This window comes from Charadrius vociferus, unplaced genomic scaffold, assembly GCF_000708025.1.
Source record: "Charadrius vociferus isolate BGI_N301 unplaced genomic scaffold, ASM70802v2 scaffold78, whole genome shotgun sequence".
Taxonomy (NCBI): domain Eukaryota; kingdom Metazoa; phylum Chordata; class Aves; order Charadriiformes; family Charadriidae; genus Charadrius; species Charadrius vociferus.
This window is the reverse complement of record NW_009649927.1, coordinates 670872-693616: the sequence shown is the minus strand read 5'-3', so window position 1 is coordinate 693616 and position 22745 is coordinate 670872. Positions and strand designations below refer to the sequence as shown.

Sequence of the window (22745 nt, the reverse complement as noted above, 5' to 3'; positions counted from 1 at the left end):
CATGTTCAGACTCTCAGCCCGGCTTACTGTATTAGTACAGGGAGGAGGGGAAGCCATGGAAGGGGAGCTGTGCTTTTAAAACTAGAAACTGGATTCTCTTCAACCAATTTAACTTCTGACCTTCTCAGCTGTTGGATCAAATTTTTGCAGCAGGCATTGAGCCAGACAAGTAAAACATAAGGGCATGCAAGTTGCCTGCATTTGCTCTCTGGCTGTTGAGCTACTTGCAAAAGAAAAGTACAACACGTCAGATTAAAGTAACTTTTATTTAAATATTAAAATCTGCTGCCAATCAGAATAATTAAAATTGAAAAGTTAAATGATTTTTTTTTTTTTTTTCTATTCCCATGTCAGAGAGAACTAATTTGGGCAGTAGGGTAAAGAAAAAAAAAAAGAAAACTAGTAGCATCAACCAGTAGAGAGAACAAGTCGCTGAGTAAGGAAGATCGTGCTGGACTCCCACACTTTCATAACTGCTTTCTAGGTTTCTTCTGAGCCTAGGTTCAAGCAGTTGCTGTGAATGACTGCATGGTGAGCTGCTAATCTCATTTTTACATGTATTCTAGAAATATGCATATAACTTAAATGAAAGTTACATAGATAAAAGATTAAAATGTTTTGGAAAAGTTGAATCTTACAGATCTAAACTGTAAGAATGGTATATTTACTGCACCAGAGGACTTTGAATGAGAACTGTGCTTTACTGCTTTCTGTCACGGGCAAGCTGAGTGACCAGCGACAAGCCAGTTATCCTTTTTGTGCCAGTAACCTTTAATGCAAAATTGAAATTACCTAGTTTCTACAGCAAAAGCTGTTGTACTAAGAGAGAGCAGAGTTACTTTGCAGAATAATAACTTCTTTCTTCAGGAAGCTACACAGTCACCCAACATTAATGTTTTCAGTACGCTCTCTGAACTGAAATCACAGCCTCAGTGAAGCGAGAGCAAAAGTTTCCACCTTCTGCAGTGGGTCCCCACATTTCACCCTGTGTGTCTGTGTGTGAGTCTCAGGCAGGACTCATACCAATGACGATGTAAAACAAAACAGCAAGTTTATGAAAGGCACAGAAAACTAAAGTTTCCTTTTTCTTTTGCCTGAAAACACACTTCTGCCTCCCCTGACTAGAGCGTCAACATTTATAAATTTAAGACCAAGCATATTACTTATACAGATTTTATTACAAAGATTTAGCAAAATAAGAACAGAACGTAACAAAAGTATACATGAATTTAACAGTTCTTTAGAAAAAATATTTTAAAAAATAGTGAGAATCATGCTTGTCCCTGAACATAGAGTTCGTAGATTGCCTTTAACACAAATTCGAAGTAAGCACAACATTTCAAGTTGCCAAGTTCGTTCGCTTGCAGCAAGTCCTTCACCTCTGGTAAATACTCACTTAACTGAACTCCTACAAAACAAAATCTTTTATTACAGCACTGATAAGAGTACTATGCATTAGCAGTTAGGATGATTTTTAAGTAAACACCTGTGCCTGTCTCAGAGTTAAATTATTCTTTGGGAATTGAGGAGATAGAATTCTATTATACATGTCAAGAAATGCAGTAAAGCTTAAGTAGCCTGTAAAACTGAGTTAAATATATATATATATTTCCTACACAAACAGAGCTTTTCAGTGAATTTATCATTAAACCTAAATTCCAAGTCTTTACATAACACTTCACCAAAATAATAAAAAAAATTGAAAAGAAAGATCAATCATATAATAAATATTATGTCATCAGCTGCAACATTTCAGTCTGGCCTCCGAGAATCTCACAAAAGGAAAGAAATTGGCAGGATTGATCACAAAACTAGAACTGTTCTGAAGAACTTAATTTTTATATTTTTGACATGGAGCCTTCTCCGTTCTGGAAAAAGTTCATATGCAGTAGTATTTAAAACAGACTTTGACTCTAAATTGCTTCCCGCCTCTCCCCCCGCCCCCCAGCTGTCATTTTCACAGCCATAACTTCCCATGGTCAGCTTTAACTGGGGGGTGTGTGTGTGGGGGGGTGTGTGTTGGTTTTGGTGGTTTTTTTTTTTATTTGCTTTTGGGGCAGGAAAACAAACACATTTAAGCTCAAACAGATTAAGCTCTTCTGAATGACAGACTGTCCTGGTTTGAGGTAAACCAGAACCAATTTTCTGTTCAGCAATTTTGCTTTTCAGTTAAGTCTCTTCTAACTAACTGCGCTCTCTGAAATTAACAGCATGTTTTTCAGTGTCAGCTTCTAGCAGAGATAAGGCCTGATGTTTATAATTAATACCAAGGAATAGTATGCAGAGAGGCTCCTGCTTATATTTATTTCTCAAACCACAACACAGACAAATAGTTATTAATCCTTTATCTTACAGAACATACATATTTAACTCCAGAAGACATACTTTACTGTACAGTAAGAAACTGCTAAAAATCCAACGGCTGCCCTAGTAAGAAAATAATTTGAGGGTACTAAGGTTATAACTAAGAGATCTGCTTATCTCTCATCCCTTCAGCATTTTATGGAGGTAGAATTAGCTCCATATGATTGTAATTATCTAGTGGAATGCATATGGAAGTTCTTATTACTCTGAGAGTTTATTAACACTACTTCTTACGTATTAGTGATCATCTTAAGCAGCTTTTGAAACAAAAATTTCAAAAAGTTCAATTACATTTAAGTATACTTTACCTTCTTTCAATAGTTTCTGTAATACTTTCACAAATATACTATCTTTAGATACTTCAATTGGATCATCTTTACCATCTGAACTGGACCATCTGCAAGTGAAAGAATAATTTGTGGAAAGAATTGCACAGATGAAATCAAATGAAAACTCTCAAGAAAAAATATGCAGGAAATTTAATAAATTATCAGAGGTGATTAATACACGATCACATATCATAGAATCATAGAATGGTTTAGGTTGGAAAGGACCTTGAAGATCACCGAGTTCCAAGCCCCCTGCCATGGGCAGGGACACCTCCCACTAGACCAGGTTGCCCAAGGCCACGTCCAGCCTGGCCTTGAACACCTCCAGGGATGGGGCCTCAACAACCTCTCTGGGCAACCTGTTCCAGTGCCTTACAACCCTCAAAGTGAAAAACTTCTTCCTAATGTTTAATCTAAACCTGCCCTCTTCCAGTTTATAGCCATTCCCCCTCATCCTATCGCTACATGCCCTAGTAAAAAGTCCTTCCCCAGCTCTCCTGTAGGCAAATATAAGTGTTACGTGCTTCGCTACAGCTCAAAGCAAGAGGTTTTTTCTATCTTGTGTTAATTATTCTTTATTACAAGAGTAAAACTGCAATAAAATTGCACTAGTATATCGTAGCCTAGTTAGGAGGACAATATAAATTATTCCTGTCTTCTAAACTGTAAAAGAAAACATTATTTATTTGATAAAATAAAAAATATTATCCATCAAGATAAGAACTACCTATTCTCAGTAATTATATTTTACAATTGAGATGATGCAAGTATAGATTTATTTTTGGTAGAATAAAGCAAGAACAGCAATTTTCTAACCTATTTGAAAAAAGACAAAACAAAAAAGCAAGCACCGAGAAAAGGAAGGAGGAGGAAAAAAAAATTGTAAAACCTAAGTTGCAGCCCTGTAACAACACAGACAGACACAAACTAAACAGTTTGTCTCCTTTGTGATTAAATGGGAAGGGGAAGACTTGTGAACGCAAGTCTCATCTCTGATAAGAAAATCCCAAACAGATTTTTCTAAGAGAAAGAGTATTTTAAATGACAATTTTTCATATTTTCAGAACTTTATGTGAAGCAGTTTTAAGTCAACACCAACCTAACTTCTTTTGCTGTAGTTTAGTCTAAACTTTCAGTTGTTAAAATTTTCTGTTCCATGTGTTAACCTGCCAGACAAAACCAGTTTGCATATCACTGCCTAAACCAACTTGAACCTCCTTGGGCCACTGGGACACACTTGCAACTGATCTGGACCCAGCTCCCAGAACCTATAACTGGCAAATCCTCTGTACTTCACTGAAACCACAGTTTTACCCTGGATGTCATTTAAACTCCCAAACTTCTAAGACTTCATCTTCAATTCTACTGGGAAGAGTGTGAGGGAAGGAAGGAGGGAGATAAGGGGAAGGGGTAGGGGAATTTGAGGAAACAAATCACTCTTGGGAACCGAGGAGGATAGTGAGGACCCTACCAGAAGGTCAGGAGCACGCTCAGCAAGGCTCTCCACTCTGCCCAAGAACCTTACCTCCATTTGTAGCTGTTAAGCCAGAAAACAGATGCCATCCTTAAAAGTAGGTACTGTAACATGTCAAACCCTTACTTTTGCATGCAGATGAAAGTTAACACTTCTGCTTTTGAAATAGCGACCTCTTTGTGAGCCTTTGTGAATCTTGCTGGACTGGAAACCCAACTGGAGCATCAAGGTTTCTAAACACTATTCAGTGCAAAGTGATCTCCAACTGGTTAGCTAGCAGAGCGGGCAAAATCTTGTCAGCAGTGTATATGATTTAAATGGTTTAAATATTATGTCCAAAACTCTGTTCTTGGCCCAGGGTTGACAGGACATAAACCCATTATTGGTCTGGTGCCATGTAGGACTTCTGAATTCTTCTGTCTTGAAAATAATAGGAAGGGAACAAAACACTTGGAATAGCGTGAACCTGATTCTGCATATCGTGTCAGATGTGACACTACCTTAGTCATGAAATGAGGAATTTATTTTCTGCAGACCACTGTCCTTTGGAATCTATCCTACGCATAAGCGTGAATCCAGATGGTGCTTATTTCCATTATAATCACAAGTGGCGCAGTATTCTCATCCTTTCTTCCATAGGTCCTCTAGGAACATGGATTGGAGCTAGAAAAGCTAGCTAACTTCTGATAAATCAGAGAGGAAAAGGAGGGAATGCCATTTGAGTTTCTTAACCTGGGAGAGAACAGTGGCACTGCTTGATGAGAAGATTCTTCTGACCAATTGGATTCGGCCTGTATTTGGTGTTGAACATCCATAAGAGTGGCTTTTTTAACCAGTATGTAAGGCTTTGATTTCTTACAGTCAGGAATGAAGCTTTAACTCAAAAAAAGTCATGAACTTGTTGATGTGGTTCAATGGCCAAAAATAAGTGAAATAAATGTTTGCAGAAGCAACCTCTGCACGTTGCTCTTAAAAAGCTTCTATTTGAGATACTTCAAAGGAAAAAAAAAAGTTTCCGCATTGGTCATTCTTTTACCCTAACAAAGGGCTCAAAAATGAAAGTTCACAGGTATGTTTCTGTCTCAGATGCGGAGAATGCATAGTAGGTTGCCAGGGAGCTAAGCAAATAAAGCATTACAGGCGTTTTTTGCTGGGGTTTCACTTTACAAATAAGACGACACATTCAGATCAGATACTTTATACTTTACTAACCTTATACTATGAAATTCAATCTTTTCAGTGAGCTAGAGAATAGTACACTAATATGTAATTCTGTAAAAGCTATGTCACAAATACTACCAGTAATTTATATTCATGTTGGACTTACCCATCTCTTTGCAGAGCCTTACAGAGAATTTTAAGTTTAAGATCATTTACATCCACTTCCTCTTCCTTCAATTCATATAAGGAGAAAAGACAGGTAAATTAATTTTTTTTTTTAAATAATCACTTTGTCATACAGATTATACCAATGAATTAAATTCTTCAATTACTGAACATTGTTTTTAAAACACATGATATTTTAACAGAGGACCTGATCAGACTGTTGGAACAGCAAAGAGTGTTCATTTCCATTTGAAAACATGACTCAGACTTTTATCACCACATGATGGCTGAAAACTAAATACCTCAATTTGAAAAAGGGCCTATTTCAAAGCACACAAACAAATACCAATTTATAAAACAGTGTATTCTAGGAAAGTTTCATTTTAAAGTGTGCTAAATAACGACTGAAGTCAATGCTCTTTTTTCAGCATCACCAAGCTAACTAGCAGGCATTAGTGTCCACATTAGGATGTATGTTTTATGAATATATTAGTAAATGTCTTCAAAGACACACATTTGTCTTGGAAAAAGCAGTCCCTTCATTGCACAGAAACTTTTGAGATAATTGCTGTCAGAGCCCCATTTAAAATATAGCACCAGAAAAATACCAGTTTTTTTCCACCTCTCCATGTCCAGAAGCATCACATCTACTTTAAATTCCCCTCATAAGAAATAAGAGAAACCACGACCTCTTCAATTTAGAAGCCTGAAGGCAAGAAGATGGGTCTTGACTTGATGCTATGCTTTTGCAAGAAAAAAGCAGGGAAAATTAGGGAACAGCTAGTTTTTAGGCTCTAGTTTAAATCTCTATCTCTAATTTGTGCTGAATGGTTCTACTGAAGTTGTTAAAGACTCAAATATCTGAGCAAAAAATCGTTTTGAATGTCATGGTGTTCGTGAATTGCATTGACAAAATTTAAGAGGAAAACTAATTTAAAGGAAAGAACAAAATGAGTTCACTCAAGTTTATTTTACTGCAAAATATTGTTTGGACTATTTATGTTGTAAAAATGAAGAGGGAAGTTAGAACAAAAAGGCATTGACTTTTCCTTTTAGACTGAAGAGAACTAACAGAGTAACATGCTACTCTAAGTAGTAATACTCTTTCCTCAGTACACAAAATACAACATAGTGCTAAGCACAGGATAGGGAAACATATTCATACACAAAGAAAATAACCCTAGTTAATAACAGTAATGTTACTCAAAAGACATTTTGATGAAAGGAATGCAATTTAAAACAAATTAAATTAAAAAAATTGTAAAGACATTTATAATTAAACCGAAGTTATTGAAGGCCAACAAAATGTCACAAAGGTGTTTACAGAGCACTACGACAAACAGGATATTAACTTGGAGCTCTACCCAGACTAGCAGGAATTGGGGTAATCAGAAAAGAGCTCTCATTTTGCATTAGTAAGGAATACTTTTCTGAAATAATACAACTTTAGCTTTTTAGCAAAGACTATTGTTAATTCAGGTTTGATGCTCCTCAGAAGCCGATTTATTCAAGCTTAGTGGAAAATTACTCCTGACAAGATACTACATCATACAATGAGACGCAGTCAGAAAGCAGATAGCAAATCTGTGGTACAGCGCTATTTACATGTTAAAAAGCTGGTGACTATCCCACATTATCTCATGACCATCAGAGAAACAGCCAATAGGGAAGACGCAAGAACTAAACTACTGAAAACAGATGATCTTTGTTCTGTTTGGAGAAAGCCTGCAGGGAAGCAAGGCTCTAAAAAAGAAACTATAGACTATAAATGGGAAGTGAAGATGAGGAGTGTCATTTTTCTTAAATGATCTACACCACATTTCGTATTAAGTCTCCAGTGACTTAAAAACAAACTGAAAAAACACATTAGTGGTTACTTTTAATTACCGTACACTAAGCTAATGTGTTAACTAACTACAGATGCACCATCCTATCTTAAATAACAATAATTTTTAAAAAACCTTCTGAATTAGAAATCCTTCAAAAACTTTTCCTACCTCATCAATATATTCCAGTAGATCAAGTGCTTTCTTGAAGTCATACTCATTGGCCCTTCTGTTCTCGTCACATATGTACATCTATGATATGAGAGATGAACGTAGAGAATTATTTTTAGCCTACAAACGAATGTAACTGATATCATGGACAACTCATTGTGGGAAGACCACCATGTATTTTCCACTTACATGACCTTCTCATGAAAATATGTCTTGATTCAACCACAAGTATTTTTATAGTAAGGAATATACTTAAGGTTTTAGAGCAGCATTCCACCTACATGACAATGGTCTGTGGACAAACGATATTGGATATAAGGCTGCTAGGTTTCAAATTTAAATGCCATTTAAGGCTGTAACATTCCTGGACTATTGTAGCCAGAGCTCAGCTCCACAAATAAGCTCTGAGAATAATTTCGGTAATTAAGCTCAAAGCAGAACTTAAGCGCACGTACTGCCTTTCACCTTTTAAAACCAGACAAGTTTGCTATCAATATTTCATCCCTCCCTCCCCAACAAAAGTCCAAATTAGTATTTTAAAGGAAAATTAACTCTCTCTTTTTACACTTCCCAAGTTTCATTCTCACATTGCAATTAGCAAGCATGAACGCTGGTTTGACAATAGAGAGAATTCAGAATGAAAACTGTCGTGGTGCCAGCGCTTGCCAAGACACTTCCTAGTCTCCCCTAATTCCACAGACAGTCTCACTTGATGATAGAGGTAATGATTTCAGAATCTGCTATTACCATTGTTCTAAGAAAATGAGCAAAATGTAAACAAGCACACTATCAGCCTTTGATTTTCCACAGGATTACAGGAAAAGTAAGGAGTTGCAAAATTGACACGTAGGCAGGACCTGATTTCTTTTACAGCACATTGTTGCTTACTGAGTATTTTTTGTGCACATCACTGGATGGTAAAAATATGCTGCCAACAAGGCAGAAATAAGGCTACTGGTTGCTGGCTACCACCGAAAAGGGGTATGGAAAGGGAGTCAGCGCTATTAGTGATCCCAGTACTGGAGCAGTTAATGTTTTTGTTTCAGTATGGGTTGTGGGTTTTTTGGTTTGATTTTGAAAAAGAAGGAAAAAAAAAAAAGTAGAAAGACTTTGTGTGCCTCTTTGCAGCAGGTGATCCAAAGCCTCTTCCTGCTTCTAACCCTTTCTTTTTCTAGACTGCAGCATCATTCTCCACTAAGGTGAAATTCTTTGTTCCTTCTGCCTTCCAAATTCTGCCCTACTGAGAATGTAACAGAAGGTAAAAATTGTCTCATATCCAAAAACTGGCTTAGACCAGTAAATCAACTTCTGGCACTGATTTGATGTGCTTTTTCTCCTAGCAGCGCTCTAAAGCACACGTTCAACAAAAAGAAATCTGAAGTAAAACCAGCATTCTGAAGTTTGGTGCCAGTAAAATCTAGGCAAAGATAAACAAATTCATATATCAGATCTTTAGGTGCTTAGCAAGTCATGTAAGGGATAAAGACAGATGTGATCTCATTTATTTTATCACACAGAGACAGAAAACACACTGGAACTTTAACTGTGTAATGAAGAAAACATGAAATACTTACATCAATGAGCTGAGATGCAGACAACACTGGCATATCATTGAGGTTCAACTGTTTCTCTGCCAGCAATTGTTCAGGGAGCGTCTCCTGATGTAACAGAAAGCGTTCCTGTTCTGATATTTCTTGTAGTCATTTAAGGAAATGAATGTTTTGTGTTATTAAAATGTAATAATAAATTCTATGGCACAGTAATAACTGTCAAGTCACAATATTATTCAGGTCTACAGCTGTTTGTTATGATGCATTCTATTTCAGCACTTATCTATGCTCGTGAAGCACAGAAATACTTCCACTTCAATATTGTCATCCTGGTGAACTAGTTCTTACTTTCCACTCCAGCTTCCAGTGTAATGCAGACTGGTAACTCTTCCTTTTTCTCAAAACCACAAAATGAATATGTAGGACTGGGGGGAAGCTGTTGCACTATGCAGTAAAGTAAGTTGGTTGCAATTTTTAGGAACAACCATTTGGCCGAAGACTTGTACCATGGACCTGTTCCATCTCATGAGTTATTCCATTTTGGATTGGTTTATTTTCCAGTATAATCTGCTTCAGGTTTATAAACTTATTAGGTGGAAACTATCAAAATGGAATAATTTCAACCACGGTATGTGAACCTAGCGCTCCCTGCCTCCCAAGTTCTACTGCATGGTAGAAAGGAGCATTTTATATGTTTAAATGGATAAGCAGAATGCAGCAGAAATAATTACTCTTTATCAATAGAAAACCAATACACAAAGAGCATAAGTTTTAAAAGCTATGTCATGTGTCATACAGAAATAATACAGCATAACAAAACACTGTCACTGTAACCTTTCTAGACACAGAGAAAGTAAGATGCTGAGAAAGCACTTCTTGATGACAAATGTATATGTTGGCAGATACATTATCACAACATAGTTACAGGATTTCCTTGTACAGCCTAAGAGTCTCAGGACTTGAGAATTCAAAATTGAGAGCCATTCAATATATACACTCTAAGAAATTAAATAATTTCTACCTTGCATCTGAAATACAAGATGCAGCTTCACCTACTTCAGAACTTTCTAATGACTTCTCAAAAAGACTGTGCAGCTTGTTATTTATACCAATATTTTGTGTGTCATTAAAAAAAGTGAAGATACAAATTTCCCTTGCTTATAGTCCTAAGTCTCAGGTGAAAGTGAATACTAAGGTTACCGCCTTGTGCTGTCTTCCTTATCCTTCCTGCAATGAGCAAAATCATCAGCCCATTTACCCTTATGACATTAAGTTAGAGCCCTCAGCCAAATAAACTATCTGCAAAATTAACATGATTCCATTTCAGTTACTTCATTAGTCTATTCCTCGCTTTGCTCTGTTTTTATTTCTCACCTTCTATTTTCTCTTGCAGTATATCTTCTGAGAAGTCAGATGCCAGTGCAGCTAATTTGCTCAAGCCAAGAAGTGTTTTCTTCTTTGCAAAATATCGGGTCTCCATATTTGCTAAAGTCTGCAATGTTCTGTGAGCCTGAAATTAATAAAGATGTTAGAAATCAGGTTTAGAACTTAACATCAGAAGGTTAACAGATGAGGATTTAATCTGAGCTGCAGACTCACAGCTACTTACTGTTTGCAATACTATAACCCTTATTTTTAAAAGTCATACAACTTGCACATTAAAACTCTGCATTACACTCTTCAGGAAGAGATATAAATCTCTACTCCAATTATACCCAAAAACCATTTTCAATGCTAATCAAGAAAAACTATCTTATGATCAAAGGATAAATTGCAACTTCATGTATTATACCTCTGGGATCTTATTCAAGGCTTTGCCATAAAAGCCAGGCAAATATGCTTTGACAGGAAAACTTTGCAAACAGATTGATTTACTTGTTAATTCAGGAATCTGAAAAACAGAATTATACGTATAACCACTACAGTAACCATTTAGTCAAGAATTTGTCTGTCAGATAAAGAAAAAATTTCTGAGCACCTACTCAGAAATAACCTGCCATTTAGTCAAGAATTTGTCTGTCAGACAAAGAAACAAAAAATTTCTGAGCACCCACTCAGAAATAACCTATCCAGACTTAATTACTAGTATATTTTAGAATCCATGTCCCCTATTCATAGTACTTTACTATAAAAGACAAAACCTCAGTCAACAAAAATAGAATATTACAAGACTCTCAAGGTAGGTTTTAAGGGTTTTTTTGTTGTTGTTGTTGGTTGGGGGGTTTTGCTGGTTTTTGTGTAGGTTTTTTTTCAGGGGCATAAAGTATTATTGACTGTAATTTGCAGTAGGATAAATGTTTCCATGCTCTGCATGCTTAATAAACGTGCACACAGATTGAAAGAAGCCATTTTTCTTTAGAATTAGTTTATTTGCTAAAGTGAAATACATTCACAAATCTAGCAGAAGGAAGGGAACGCTGACCAACAGGAAGTAGGGCAAGACTAACTGGGCAGCCTAAAAGGCAACAAAGAATCCAGTTTAAAAACAGTATCAAGTTAACCTAGCCACAGGCACGTTAGCTGTTAAAAAAATACTGCTTTTATACTATGAATATATGTGATTAAAGTAATCAATACCTTTTTTACTTTTGTGATACCGCCAAATTTCTTTGCTTTAAATAGTTTGCTTCGAAATATAAATTTCAGATTTTCCCTTGATGGATAATCTGATAACGCTATTAATTTTCACTGTAAACTCTCAATTCCACCAAAGTGGTGATCATGTAGCCATATAAAGCTTTCGTGATACAAAATATTAGTCACCAACAAGGGATGAAAAGCAGCCCTAATATCCATTACATGGTGCAGTGGCTTATATGATATACCAGATGGTGCCTGGAGGGAGGCGTCTTGTTCTCCATTAACGATCCATGTCATCTCCCCCTTAAGTCGTCTAGGTAAGTTGTCTTCTTTTGATAATGAGAAGTCAGAACTACACAATTTGCCTACCTGAGTATGTACTTGACTCATTTAAAATATGATATTTCAGTTTGGTTGTATTAAGAAACCCTACCTTTTGCAAATCCTGACTATTGATCTCATGTAACCAGCTCAGATGCTCATGAGCTTGCAAGAAACTGGCCAGCTGTCCGTGCTGAGCAATAGGCTGAGATAACAGCTTCCCTCGCTTTCCTTTCTCTAAATACCAGCGAAACAGGAAATCTGAAAAATTCTGAAGATAACAAGAATATGAGTAGAATTCAAAAAATCACATTTAAATATCTTGTTTGTCTTCTAAGGCAAAATGTTTCATAAAATACAATTGGTAGGAACATAGTAAGAACCTGCTTAACAAAACAAGAAACACACACACAAGAAATAGCATACTGTTGACGAAAAAACTTAAGAGTTTTGATAGAAATGGCATTTCAAGAATTCACCAGCTACAGTGCAAGAGATGCTGATACACACAACAGGGTTTATCCTTCAATGGAAGTGAAGGAAGTGCCAAATGTAAATTCTTTGTGTTAACCCACAAGAATGGAAACAGGTATCACATAACCCACAGTTCTAATCTTATTTTTTTTTACCTGTTCCTTTCCCCCTCTCAGAACTCTGTGCCTACTACTTCCTTTCATATAAGTTTGCTTCTGCTGTCACTGTTTTTGAAACATTCCCTCCTATCTCCAGCTGAACCTACAACCTTACTTCTCTCAGTCGTTGTTAAAAACTAATGTATTTTTTTAAAACACCACCTATTTTATCCTCAAAAACTTCAATGTGACATAACTAATCACGGTTTATGTTTGAGATTTAACTTAGTCTTTTCAGAGTAATTTTAGAATAATGATAAATTTTAATTGCATTAGCAATTTAAAAAATAAAGTCCGAAGAGGCCACCAGTCTGACAGTCTATCCATTAGACTTGATCTGTTCAGCTCTACATTCACTAAAGTAACTTCTTTTCAGAAAGTGGTTTTTTTTTTTTTTTTAACAAGGAAAAAAGTAAAGGAACTGAAGAGACAAACAGAATGTATCCCCTTCCTTCGCAGCATGTATGAGATGTGTGAGTATTTAACCCTCACTATTAAAAATACTTTTGCTTGTTCTTATTAAACAACCTTTCTGGACTCTCTTTATTAGGAAACCTGTTGAAGGATTTCTCTTTCCATAGTTGTTGTGGAAAGCTAAAACAAGTAATCTCACCAGCTCTAAAATGAGGAAACTTTTGTCCCAGTCCCCCTCACCTCAAGCCGTCTCTATTGCCTTTTCCTTAAGCTTTCCAATTTTTCAGGACACTTAAGTGTTTTTACACCAGATTTTGACAGACACTGAAAAGTTGTCCAACAAGTACCTGGCAGGACAATAAAAAAAGACCACAGCAACATCCCTGTCTTCCTACTCTGCTTAACTACTTTTCTATTTATACATTAAACAATCTCATCTTCTCTTTTGGAAATTATCCTTAAATTTACATTACATTAGATTAATAAAACAGCAGTACACTGACTACAGCACCTCAGTGACCAAGTCACAAAGTTCCAAAAGATGTTAGGAGTGAGACAATGTGTCTGAGGCACAGAAAAGGTCCCATGAAAAGCCACTGCCTGTACAGCTAGCACCCGTATTTTTGCCAACCTGTTTTGCAGTATCAGGGTAAAATATACCATTGAGTTCTGCACAGTGAATCTTGACTCCAGTCTTCCACATTACCCCGTGTGCATATGTAAATACATATGCATTAAAAAGCAGACCCTTTTCCCCCCAGTCATAACTTCCACACCATTTCAGGTACAAATATATTATAACACACTATCTAAAGGAATTAGGGGAAAAAAAAAAAAGAGTTACCTGATCTGCAAACTGACTCATGTAACGTTGTAACCTGGCCTGGTTGTCTGTCTGCTCACACATTTGCACCAGGATATCAAAGTCACAGTACTTCTCTGCTAAAGCAGCTGCCATCTGATACTGTCCCAGGGAAACTAAGCAAACAAGAAGAAAAAGAAGTTGTATCAAACAAGCTTATCTTTGGCTGTTGGATGACTGAGAGCAGAGACCAGAAAAATGAAAACAAGTTTCAAGTGTCTACACCACAGAGATACCTATGCATTCTCCCAAAGAAACATTCACCTCAGCGCACCCATGCCTTGTGCCCACAAGCTCACACACCGACCACCTCTCTCCCCCAACACAAGAGGGAAGAAGAGACGTTTAGAACTAAATCACCAGCATACATCCTATTTTCTCTGCAAATCAGCAGCATCTGCTACAGTGCTTTTGGGGAAAGGGGGAAAAAATTAACTTATAATATCCACTTAATTACACAAAGTGACAAAGCACCAGGCAAAGACTTTTGATAACAAATAGAACAAGTAAAGATAACATATTTTGAACACAAATACTACTCTTTAAAATCTTTCATTCAGGTTCAAATACATAAGAATTAGCAAAACATGACTTTGTTTTTAAGGAAATACAACTGTAGCTTGAACATAATGATAAAAAAATGTATTTACAAGCTAACAGAGCACATGAATGTCAGTAAAACTGAATGATAGGTTAAGAGACTTTTCTTAAGGTTTAAGAATGTTAAAAGGCAGTGATTATTAGACTGTTCTACTTATAGCATTCATTTTTAGTAAAAAAAAATAATTTATAAGCTTACTAAAATGTATTTGCTCAGAGTTATTTCCACTTATCAAGGGGTCTTTGCCTTCAATTACTCATTAAAGACTTGACAACATCTTACATGTTAAATAGCAGGTTTGATTATTAAACAATCAAGATTTGAAAAGTAACTTTTTCTTGATAAACACTAAACAAACTTTCAGGTATGTAACTTTATGTCAACTAGCAAAAATACAAACATTTAGAAATCCATTTATAGGCTATTTTCAGCCAGCTGGCAGAAGATAAATTCCTGCCAGAAAAATGTAACAAGTTAGCAAAAGAAAAAAATTGACGCAGCAACGTGTCTTATTATAGGTATGGGCATGGGTGCAGTCTTGGATGCAAGTCTGTAATCTGTTGTTATTTTGTAGATATCCCATTAAATCATAAAGAGTCATTTATACTCCAAAGGCAAACATGTAGAGCAAATGGAATTAATACACAGATGCCATTTACTCCATCAGATCTGCATCGCTTCCTCATCGAATAGAACATTTAATCCTTGCATTAAGGAGAACAGACAGTACTTACGAAGAGGAGACAAGAGTTCCGATCTTTTCTGCACATATTCCATTTCCACAGTGCTGTATCTCTCCTGATCAGCAGGGCGGTCCACGGATTTCAGCTGAGAAACATAGCCATCTAGAAGACAATCCAGTAGTGCCACCAACTGTTCAGCCACAATGCTACGGAGGTTACTGTCCACCTGGGGATACACTATCTTCAGAATGATTCCATGCTGACGCATTATTGCTGTACGAATGCCACTAGATGCTTGGGAAAACAACACAGTAAGCATTAAAAAAAAAATAATCCTATCCCCACAGGAGTCTATGCTGAAGTATAACAAAAATATTACTATATATAATTAAAAAAAATAGAAAGAAAAAAGCTAATAAACATTTTAATTTTAAAAATCAAAGCAATACTATTAAAAAATAACCACCTCCAAACCAAACACATACTCCCATCTACCTTTACATATTAAATTTGGCCAAAAGGTAGTAAACAAAAAAGAACAGAAACAAAATCACCTGAACTACACAGATCTACATTGTCAACTATCAATACCAGCTATTTTTCAGAAGAAAAGAATTGCTTGCACAATCTGTAAGCAAAGTAGAGAATACACACAAGGAAAAGGCAACTTCTGTTAACCTGATTTAAATGCCTGACATAGTCATCAAGACATAATACATCAAAATAGCTTGCACGGGTCCTGCTTTTCAAAAGATATTTATCTTGGGAGCACTAAGCAAGTGTGTTTTATGCGTAGAGGCTGCAGTGAAGCTTAAGCATCAACTGGAAAGTGCTTGCTTCTACAAATATTTGTTCTGATAGTTTTTCCTGTTATTAAACCATCAAAATAAAACACTTAAAAAAGTCAAAAATCATCAGTTCTTTTAGAATAGTTGTAGATCACATCTTATGATTCATTCTCACCCCATGCATCAGTACAGGTTGGGGCTGACCTCCTGGAGAGCAGCTCTGTGGAGAGGGACCTGGGAGTCCTGGTGGACAACAGGATGACCATGAGCCAGCAATGAGCCCTGGCGGCCAAGAAGGCCAATGGCATCCTGGGGTGCATCAAGAAGAGTGTGGCCAGCAGGTTGAGGGAGGTCATCCTCCCCCTCTGCCCTGGTGAGGCCACATCTGGAGTTCTGCATCCAGTTCTGGGCTTCCCAGTTCAAGAAAGACAGGGATCTGCTGGAGAGGGTCCAGCAAAGGGCTACGAAGATGATTAGGGGATTAGAACATCTCTCATATGAAGAAAGGCTGAGGGACTTGGGTCTCTTTAGTCTAGAGAAAAGATGGTTGAGGGGGGGATCTTATTAATGCTTACAAATACTTAAAGGGAGGGTGCCAGGGGGATGGGAACAGTCTTTTTCAGTGGTGCCCAGTGACAGGAAAAGAGGTAACGGGCACAAACTTGAACATAGGAAGTTCCATCTTAACATGAGGAGGAACTTCTTTACTTTGGGGGTAGTGGAGCACTGGAACAGGCTGCCCAGAGAGGTGGTGGAGTCCCCCACTCTGGAGACATTCAAAACCCGCCTGGACGCCGTCCTGTGCAACCTGTTGTAGGTGACCCTGCTCTGGCGGGGGCTTGGACTAGATGATCTCCAGAGGTCCCTTCCAACCCTGACCATTCAGTGATTCTAACTTTATGTATCCCATAGGTCTGCCAACCAGAACCAGTGCATAATAAAAAATAAGAAATTAACTTTGTAATTAATTTTGTCTCCCAAGCTTTGTTTTTGTAGTCAAATTTGTAATACAAATTTTAAAGAATTATCATCAATACTGGACAAAATAAGTGTTCATTGATTCATTCCATGTCATTCACCAAATGAAACCTTTAGCTTCTCCTGTTCTTACTGACAACCTTGTAGCAGCTTTTAACAGTAAGTTTAGCAGTCAGATTAAAATTCTTCAGTTCTGAAACTCATGAAAAATATTTTTCTTTAGTATCAATAATTAATAAACTACTAGTAACAATAATTTCTCACCTGTCCATGGAATATATTCCGGTTCTCCTTCTGGAAGCTCTCCTGTTTTATATAAGGAGGCTCTAGATTGACGATACTGACAGGCAGCTTGTAGCATGTCCTATTTAAAGGCAAGGACATAAGTACTTTAAAGTCTACCTGCATATACACAGACCATAAAAGATGTTGTCTTTTCTAATTCTGAAACATTCTTTTAATATCCCCCTTCTTTCTACACCACTTTCTCAGTTGTACAGAAGAGCACACACTGACCGAGCAAGAAACCTCAGTGCTCAAGCATAAGCTCTTCACTCCTTGCTATGTACTCATGTTTTCACATCTGCCTACAATGCTGCAACTTCTCAAATTCTCTTTAGCAGTGGCTTAGGAGGAAAAGGAATGTCCCTAATTCTGCATGAGACCATCTTTTCCTTCCTAATTATTTGCACTTGTGAAAAATGTGTTCACTTTTGTTCTCGTATCAGTAACTCAGATGTACTGCACTGAACTTGTTGGGTGCTCTTCAATATTTAACTTCCCCTCCCACAAACATTTTAAGAGTTAATGGAATTCTATACCTTAATGATGATGTTCACATTGACAACTATCTGGGCCCACTCAATTGATTCCATAGGCATATCTTTCAGGATTTGTTCCTCTTCTTCTAGTAAGCATTCAAAGATGGAATCTATCTGGGACACCTTAAAGACAGAAAGAAAAATTGCACTGAGCACAAACATATCCATTACCAGCTGATACTTGAAAGCCAAGTTATGAGTTGTATAGAAAAATAAACACATATTAGTAGAAACCACATCAATAGCCAAAAATATTAAAAGGTATCAACTACTCAAACGGATAAAGAAAACACTATCTTATATTTCATACAATACTTTGAATACAAGAATTGCCTTATTTCTAGACTTAAATCTGGAAGTAAAAAAGAAATCATCTTTTTTTGAAGGCAACTCCATAAACTTTTATTAAGCATATTCCTCCATATCCTTCTGAAACATCTGGCAGTAGAACCTTTGTTAGCTAAAGTATACTGGATAACATACCTGCTTTAAAATAGCAGAGTATTACTTCTATTTTCTTTTATATTTATTTTTCTCCATTAGCAACTACTGTCCTCTACAGGAAAAAACTTGTAAGAATAAATGTTTTGTGTATAGTTCTTCTCAAGAAGGAAGAAAGAAATAAAGACTGGGTGCTGGACTAGAATGCGGCATAAATGGAGAACTAGCTTACACTCACTAATGTTAGAGACTACAAAAAATTATAAGAGACTGAACTGATACAATTCCATCCAGGGCAGTGCATCAAAGTGGCTCTCCTATCTAGAAAGCTTCATACACTTCAGTTCACCCCTTAAAAATGATAATTTAGCATATGTTTTCTGATGTGCCAAAGAACGTCATTGGTCTTTTTCATTGCTCACCCACGTAGGTTAGTCAGCAATCATATCAACTTTACTTATGCTATACGAAATTTGTCAGAATTCATGCTTCAGCTACAGGCATAAAAAAGCACGTATACTAAAGTGAGGAAAAACACTACCACACCATCCCTACTTAAAAAATCAATTCAACTTTATACAATTTCCCTTTACAGGGAAAAGTTTCAAAGTACATATTAATGCACTGCAACTTTTACTACATGCAATACTACACAATGATTCAGAAATAACAGGTTTCTTACCTCTCGAAAGAACACATCTGCAGCGGTAAGACTTGGTGGAACATCACATTCTCTTTTGTTTAATGCGATCAGTATAGCAGCATTCACTAGATCGGGCAGCCTCGAGTGGTGATTCTTGAGAACAATAGCTGCTGCTAGCTTCTCTGCGTGCTCACAGAGCAACAACCGAGTTGCCATTGGCATCCCTCGTACTGGAAAACTGCCCAGACGTTCAAACACACCAACCTTTCATTAAAACAAACAAATAAAAAAAAAAAAACCACAAACCATCACATGCACTTTAAACAATGTTCCAGAAGAGCTACTTTAAGACAAAATAATACTCTACTATGGGTGCTGATACCAAAAGAACAATAGAATTTTACCTGATGAAGAAACTCAATGAAGAAGGAATGTGCTTTTGTTTTATCCTCTAGCTGATGAAGAAGAATGAGAGATGTGTTGGTGAAACCAGCTGCTTCTAAAAAGAAAAAAAATCTTAGGTAAGAGCACTTGATATCTTCATTTCTTCGATACGCTTTTTTTTTTGCCGCTGAGGTAAACGTATTTCTATAAGTTTCTATAGTGTTACTGCACTGTTACTTTTTAAAATATATGCAAACACATTTATATATTGCTTACCATCCTATTTTTAATGTGGTTTTTGAAATCTGTCATAGCTGAAGTAAAGTCTTTAGAAGAAATCAAGTATCTTTAAATCAGTACAACTATTCTGAAGCACTCAATCCATTACGCTGCTAAAATAGCAGCTCACCAGCTTATTCAAGTTTCAGTAAGATTAAGATTCCAATTTTTATCTTCACTGTGGACTAGCTATTGCTAAATTTATTATGCTGTAGGCCACAGGGTACTACAGAATAGCACTGACAAGCATTCAAGCGTAATTGACTCTGCACAGTTCCACTGCACAAGGTAAGTGGTTGCCCAGCACCGCTCTACTTTTATTCTTCCTCAAACGAGCTTGCATATGAAAAGTCAGATAACATTTCAGTCTGGACAATCTGGTCCTTAAAGGAGTCAGTAAGGATGATGAAAGCTTCCCCACAAATGGCCTCAAGTTACGCCAGGGGAGGTTTACTATGGGTATTGGGAAAAATTTCTTCACCGGAAGAGTTATCAAGCACTGGAACAGGCTGCCCAGGGAAGTGGTGGAGTCACCATCCCTGCAGGTATTTAAAAGACATGTAGACACGGCACTTAGGGACATGGTTTAGTGGTGGTTTTGGCAGTGTTAAGTTGATGGCTGGACTCGATGATCTTAAAGGTCCCTTCCAACCTAGGCAATGCTATGAGTATAAATATCTCACCTTAGCAGAGTTCTCTGGAGCCCAAATGATTTTCCCATTTCAGAATTTTTGTATATTCTAAGTGTGCTTTAAACCAAAAGACTAACAAGATACAAAAACTCACAAGAACTATCACTATGAGCAAAATTAGCAAGACTATTTCCAAGAAGCTATCAATTTTCACTTCTTGCTTTAGCCAGGAAAAAATGCAGATAAGCTGGCGAATTAGAAAGTTGATTCAGAAAATACTAAGTATCTGATGCTTGACAATTTCTAACTGGCTGCCACACTGAAACAACAGCAGGAAGCATCATCCATCTGTAACTATTTACTACACGAACTCTCAAACTCAGTCTCTGCTCAGTAACTGGCAACTGCTGCCTAGAGGTCCTGGGGACAGTTTCAAATTAACACTCTTCATAAGAGACAGGGAAGCGTGAACAAAGTTGCTTGCTGAAAACATGTCTGCTTTAACTCTTTCCATACAACAAATACTCCAAAATAAATTTCTCCAGTCCTCTTTCTGGCAGACACAAATACCAATGCCCCAGAGGGATAGAAGCTTACTCTACTCAGAAGCTCACTCAGGATCCAAGCCTAACAGAAGCTGCGCAGCCATGTTAACAAAGGGCTAAGCATGAGCAAACAAACTCTTTCTCTCAACATACCTATTCGTGGAAAGTAATTTAGATTGGTCCAAGGAATCATGGAAACATGAAAGTGACACCAACTGTTCCTTGCATAGAGTACCCTTCTCAGAAATGTACCCTTTTCTTTGCTGTTTGTGTTTTCTATATAAAGTCAAGAACTAATCACAGTAGACTGCAAGTTTATCTGGCAATCCCACGGGATGCATCTTTTAACCTTTCTGAAAACATATCTAGTGGTGGAAGAGGGCAAGGGACACCTATGCCTTTTTGCAAAGCTTAAACTGTGATTTTATCTAGAGTACTATAGACAGTTCCCCCCTCCCCAATAAAAAAAAAAACAAAACAAAACAAACTCAAACAACACGATGCAACCAACACCAAAACCTCAACAACCTCCCTCCATACCATTATGTTTACCTTCAGGTACAGATTCAGCCCATCTTGGATCAGAGGCAGGATAATCATCCATTAAGTCCACACTGATCCGAGTCACTGCCCTATCCAGTTCAGCATCAGAATCCAGATCTGCATTACTTGGAAAGAGCTCAACTACCATGCTTTGTGCATTGATGACATCTTTCCTGAAATAAAAGAAATACACAGTACGTGAAATAAAAACAATAGATAGGATTATAGAAACAAGAACCACTCCATTAGTAGGATTTTCTGATAGACCTTTTGTAAAGTGCTTTAGATTACAAACATCAAGCATCATTTGGGCTACCTTTAAATTACTGATTCTATGGACAAAAGGTATTCTGATTGTTTTAAAGCAAGTAGACTGCACAGTCTATAAAGCAAAAAAGCACAAGCCACAAAGTGTTTCAAATCACTTTTTATTTTATTATCCCTATTATTACTATTTAAGAGAAAAGATGCACCACACAGAGCTAAGTCTGGGTGTCTCTGGTAGCTAAGTCACCAAATTTCTATTGATTGCTTCAAAATCCTCCCAAGAGTACACGTAATCACTCCCACAAATGGCAATAGAGTAAAAGCTCCCAGGAAAACGCTTCAGAGAATCCTTCTCTATTCAGGTCAGTAAGTAAAAGGGTAATAAGCATCCAAATGCTTAAATCTCCAACGCATGAAGTTGTACTGAAGAACTCTACGCAAGTACGCAGTATTCACAAAAGCACTGATTTAATTTTGTGACGAAAAATTATAGTATTCTGACTGAGAAGGGATACTGTGATTCCAATATACTATCTGATTTTGGAAATACTTCTAACTTTTGTGGGGCTTTCAGTTTGAATGTTTCTATGACCAAGGTATCTTGAAATAAAAAACAGCAGGGCATCCAGAAAACGCACAAAGGTTTACCAAAACAAACTATACTTTTAAAAACTGGAATACTTAATCTTCTATTAAACAACCTTCCATTATTTGCTCTGCATCAACTACTTGGTCATCCGGACAGGCCATTGCTACATCTGTTCTGTGGAAGATTTCCCCATTCATTTTACCATACTATTTTTCTGGAAAAATCTGAATCAATACTATAGACATCAAATAATTAACTTCTTCTAGTTTCATAAATATAACGCAGGTTTTAATCAATCAAAATAACATTAAACTTTCATACTGTTTGACATTGTTTTCCTTACTATCTCCTACTTTCTTCTGACCCTGTTTCCAACCCCCTTGTTCACATCCTCAGTGATATCGACTTTCGTATTCGTTACCTGTGCTCTCAGACCTTAGCTATTCCAGTCACCTCAGGACTACAACCATCTTCAACCGCAGTTCTGTATACTGACATGTCCACTTGGGAATACATATAGATTTTATTTCTAAATTCTGTGCATGTTTACACATCTCGTCTTGATACCCTTTATTATATGCACCTAATCCCCTTCATAATCTTCTGCCTCACATGCAGCTCTGTCAAAAGCACTCCTACTTCCTGTTACTTAAATCTGTTCTTTCCAAGTTTTAAGACTCTTTAAGGAGATTAGTTGTAAGA

The 22745-nt window shown here is 36.9% G+C and overlaps 1 protein-coding gene across 1 annotated transcript in view; it reads right to left on the bottom strand.

The window, feature by feature from the left end:
• Positions 1 to 1202: 1202 nt before the first annotated feature.
• Positions 1203 to 22745, bottom strand: part of NUP133 (nucleoporin 133kDa) — a 33441-nt gene continuing 11898 nt past the window's right edge. Inside the window, exons 12-25 of the mRNA XM_009891138.1 lie at positions 21197 to 21360; positions 19209 to 19303; positions 18844 to 19068; positions 17721 to 17843; positions 17164 to 17263; positions 15185 to 15427; positions 13832 to 13965; positions 12054 to 12212; positions 10415 to 10550; positions 9065 to 9183; positions 7491 to 7571; positions 5495 to 5559; positions 2673 to 2761; positions 1203 to 1408 (exon numbers count right to left, since the gene is read on the bottom strand). Of these exons, the coding sequence (XP_009889440.1) occupies positions 1272 to 1408; positions 2673 to 2761; positions 5495 to 5559; positions 7491 to 7571; positions 9065 to 9183; positions 10415 to 10550; positions 12054 to 12212; positions 13832 to 13965; positions 15185 to 15427; positions 17164 to 17263; positions 17721 to 17843; positions 18844 to 19068; positions 19209 to 19303; positions 21197 to 21360 (1870 nt within the window). The 3' untranslated portion in view covers positions 1203 to 1271. The remainder of the gene's footprint in view (positions 1409 to 2672; positions 2762 to 5494; positions 5560 to 7490; positions 7572 to 9064; positions 9184 to 10414; positions 10551 to 12053; positions 12213 to 13831; positions 13966 to 15184; positions 15428 to 17163; positions 17264 to 17720; positions 17844 to 18843; positions 19069 to 19208; positions 19304 to 21196; positions 21361 to 22745) is intronic.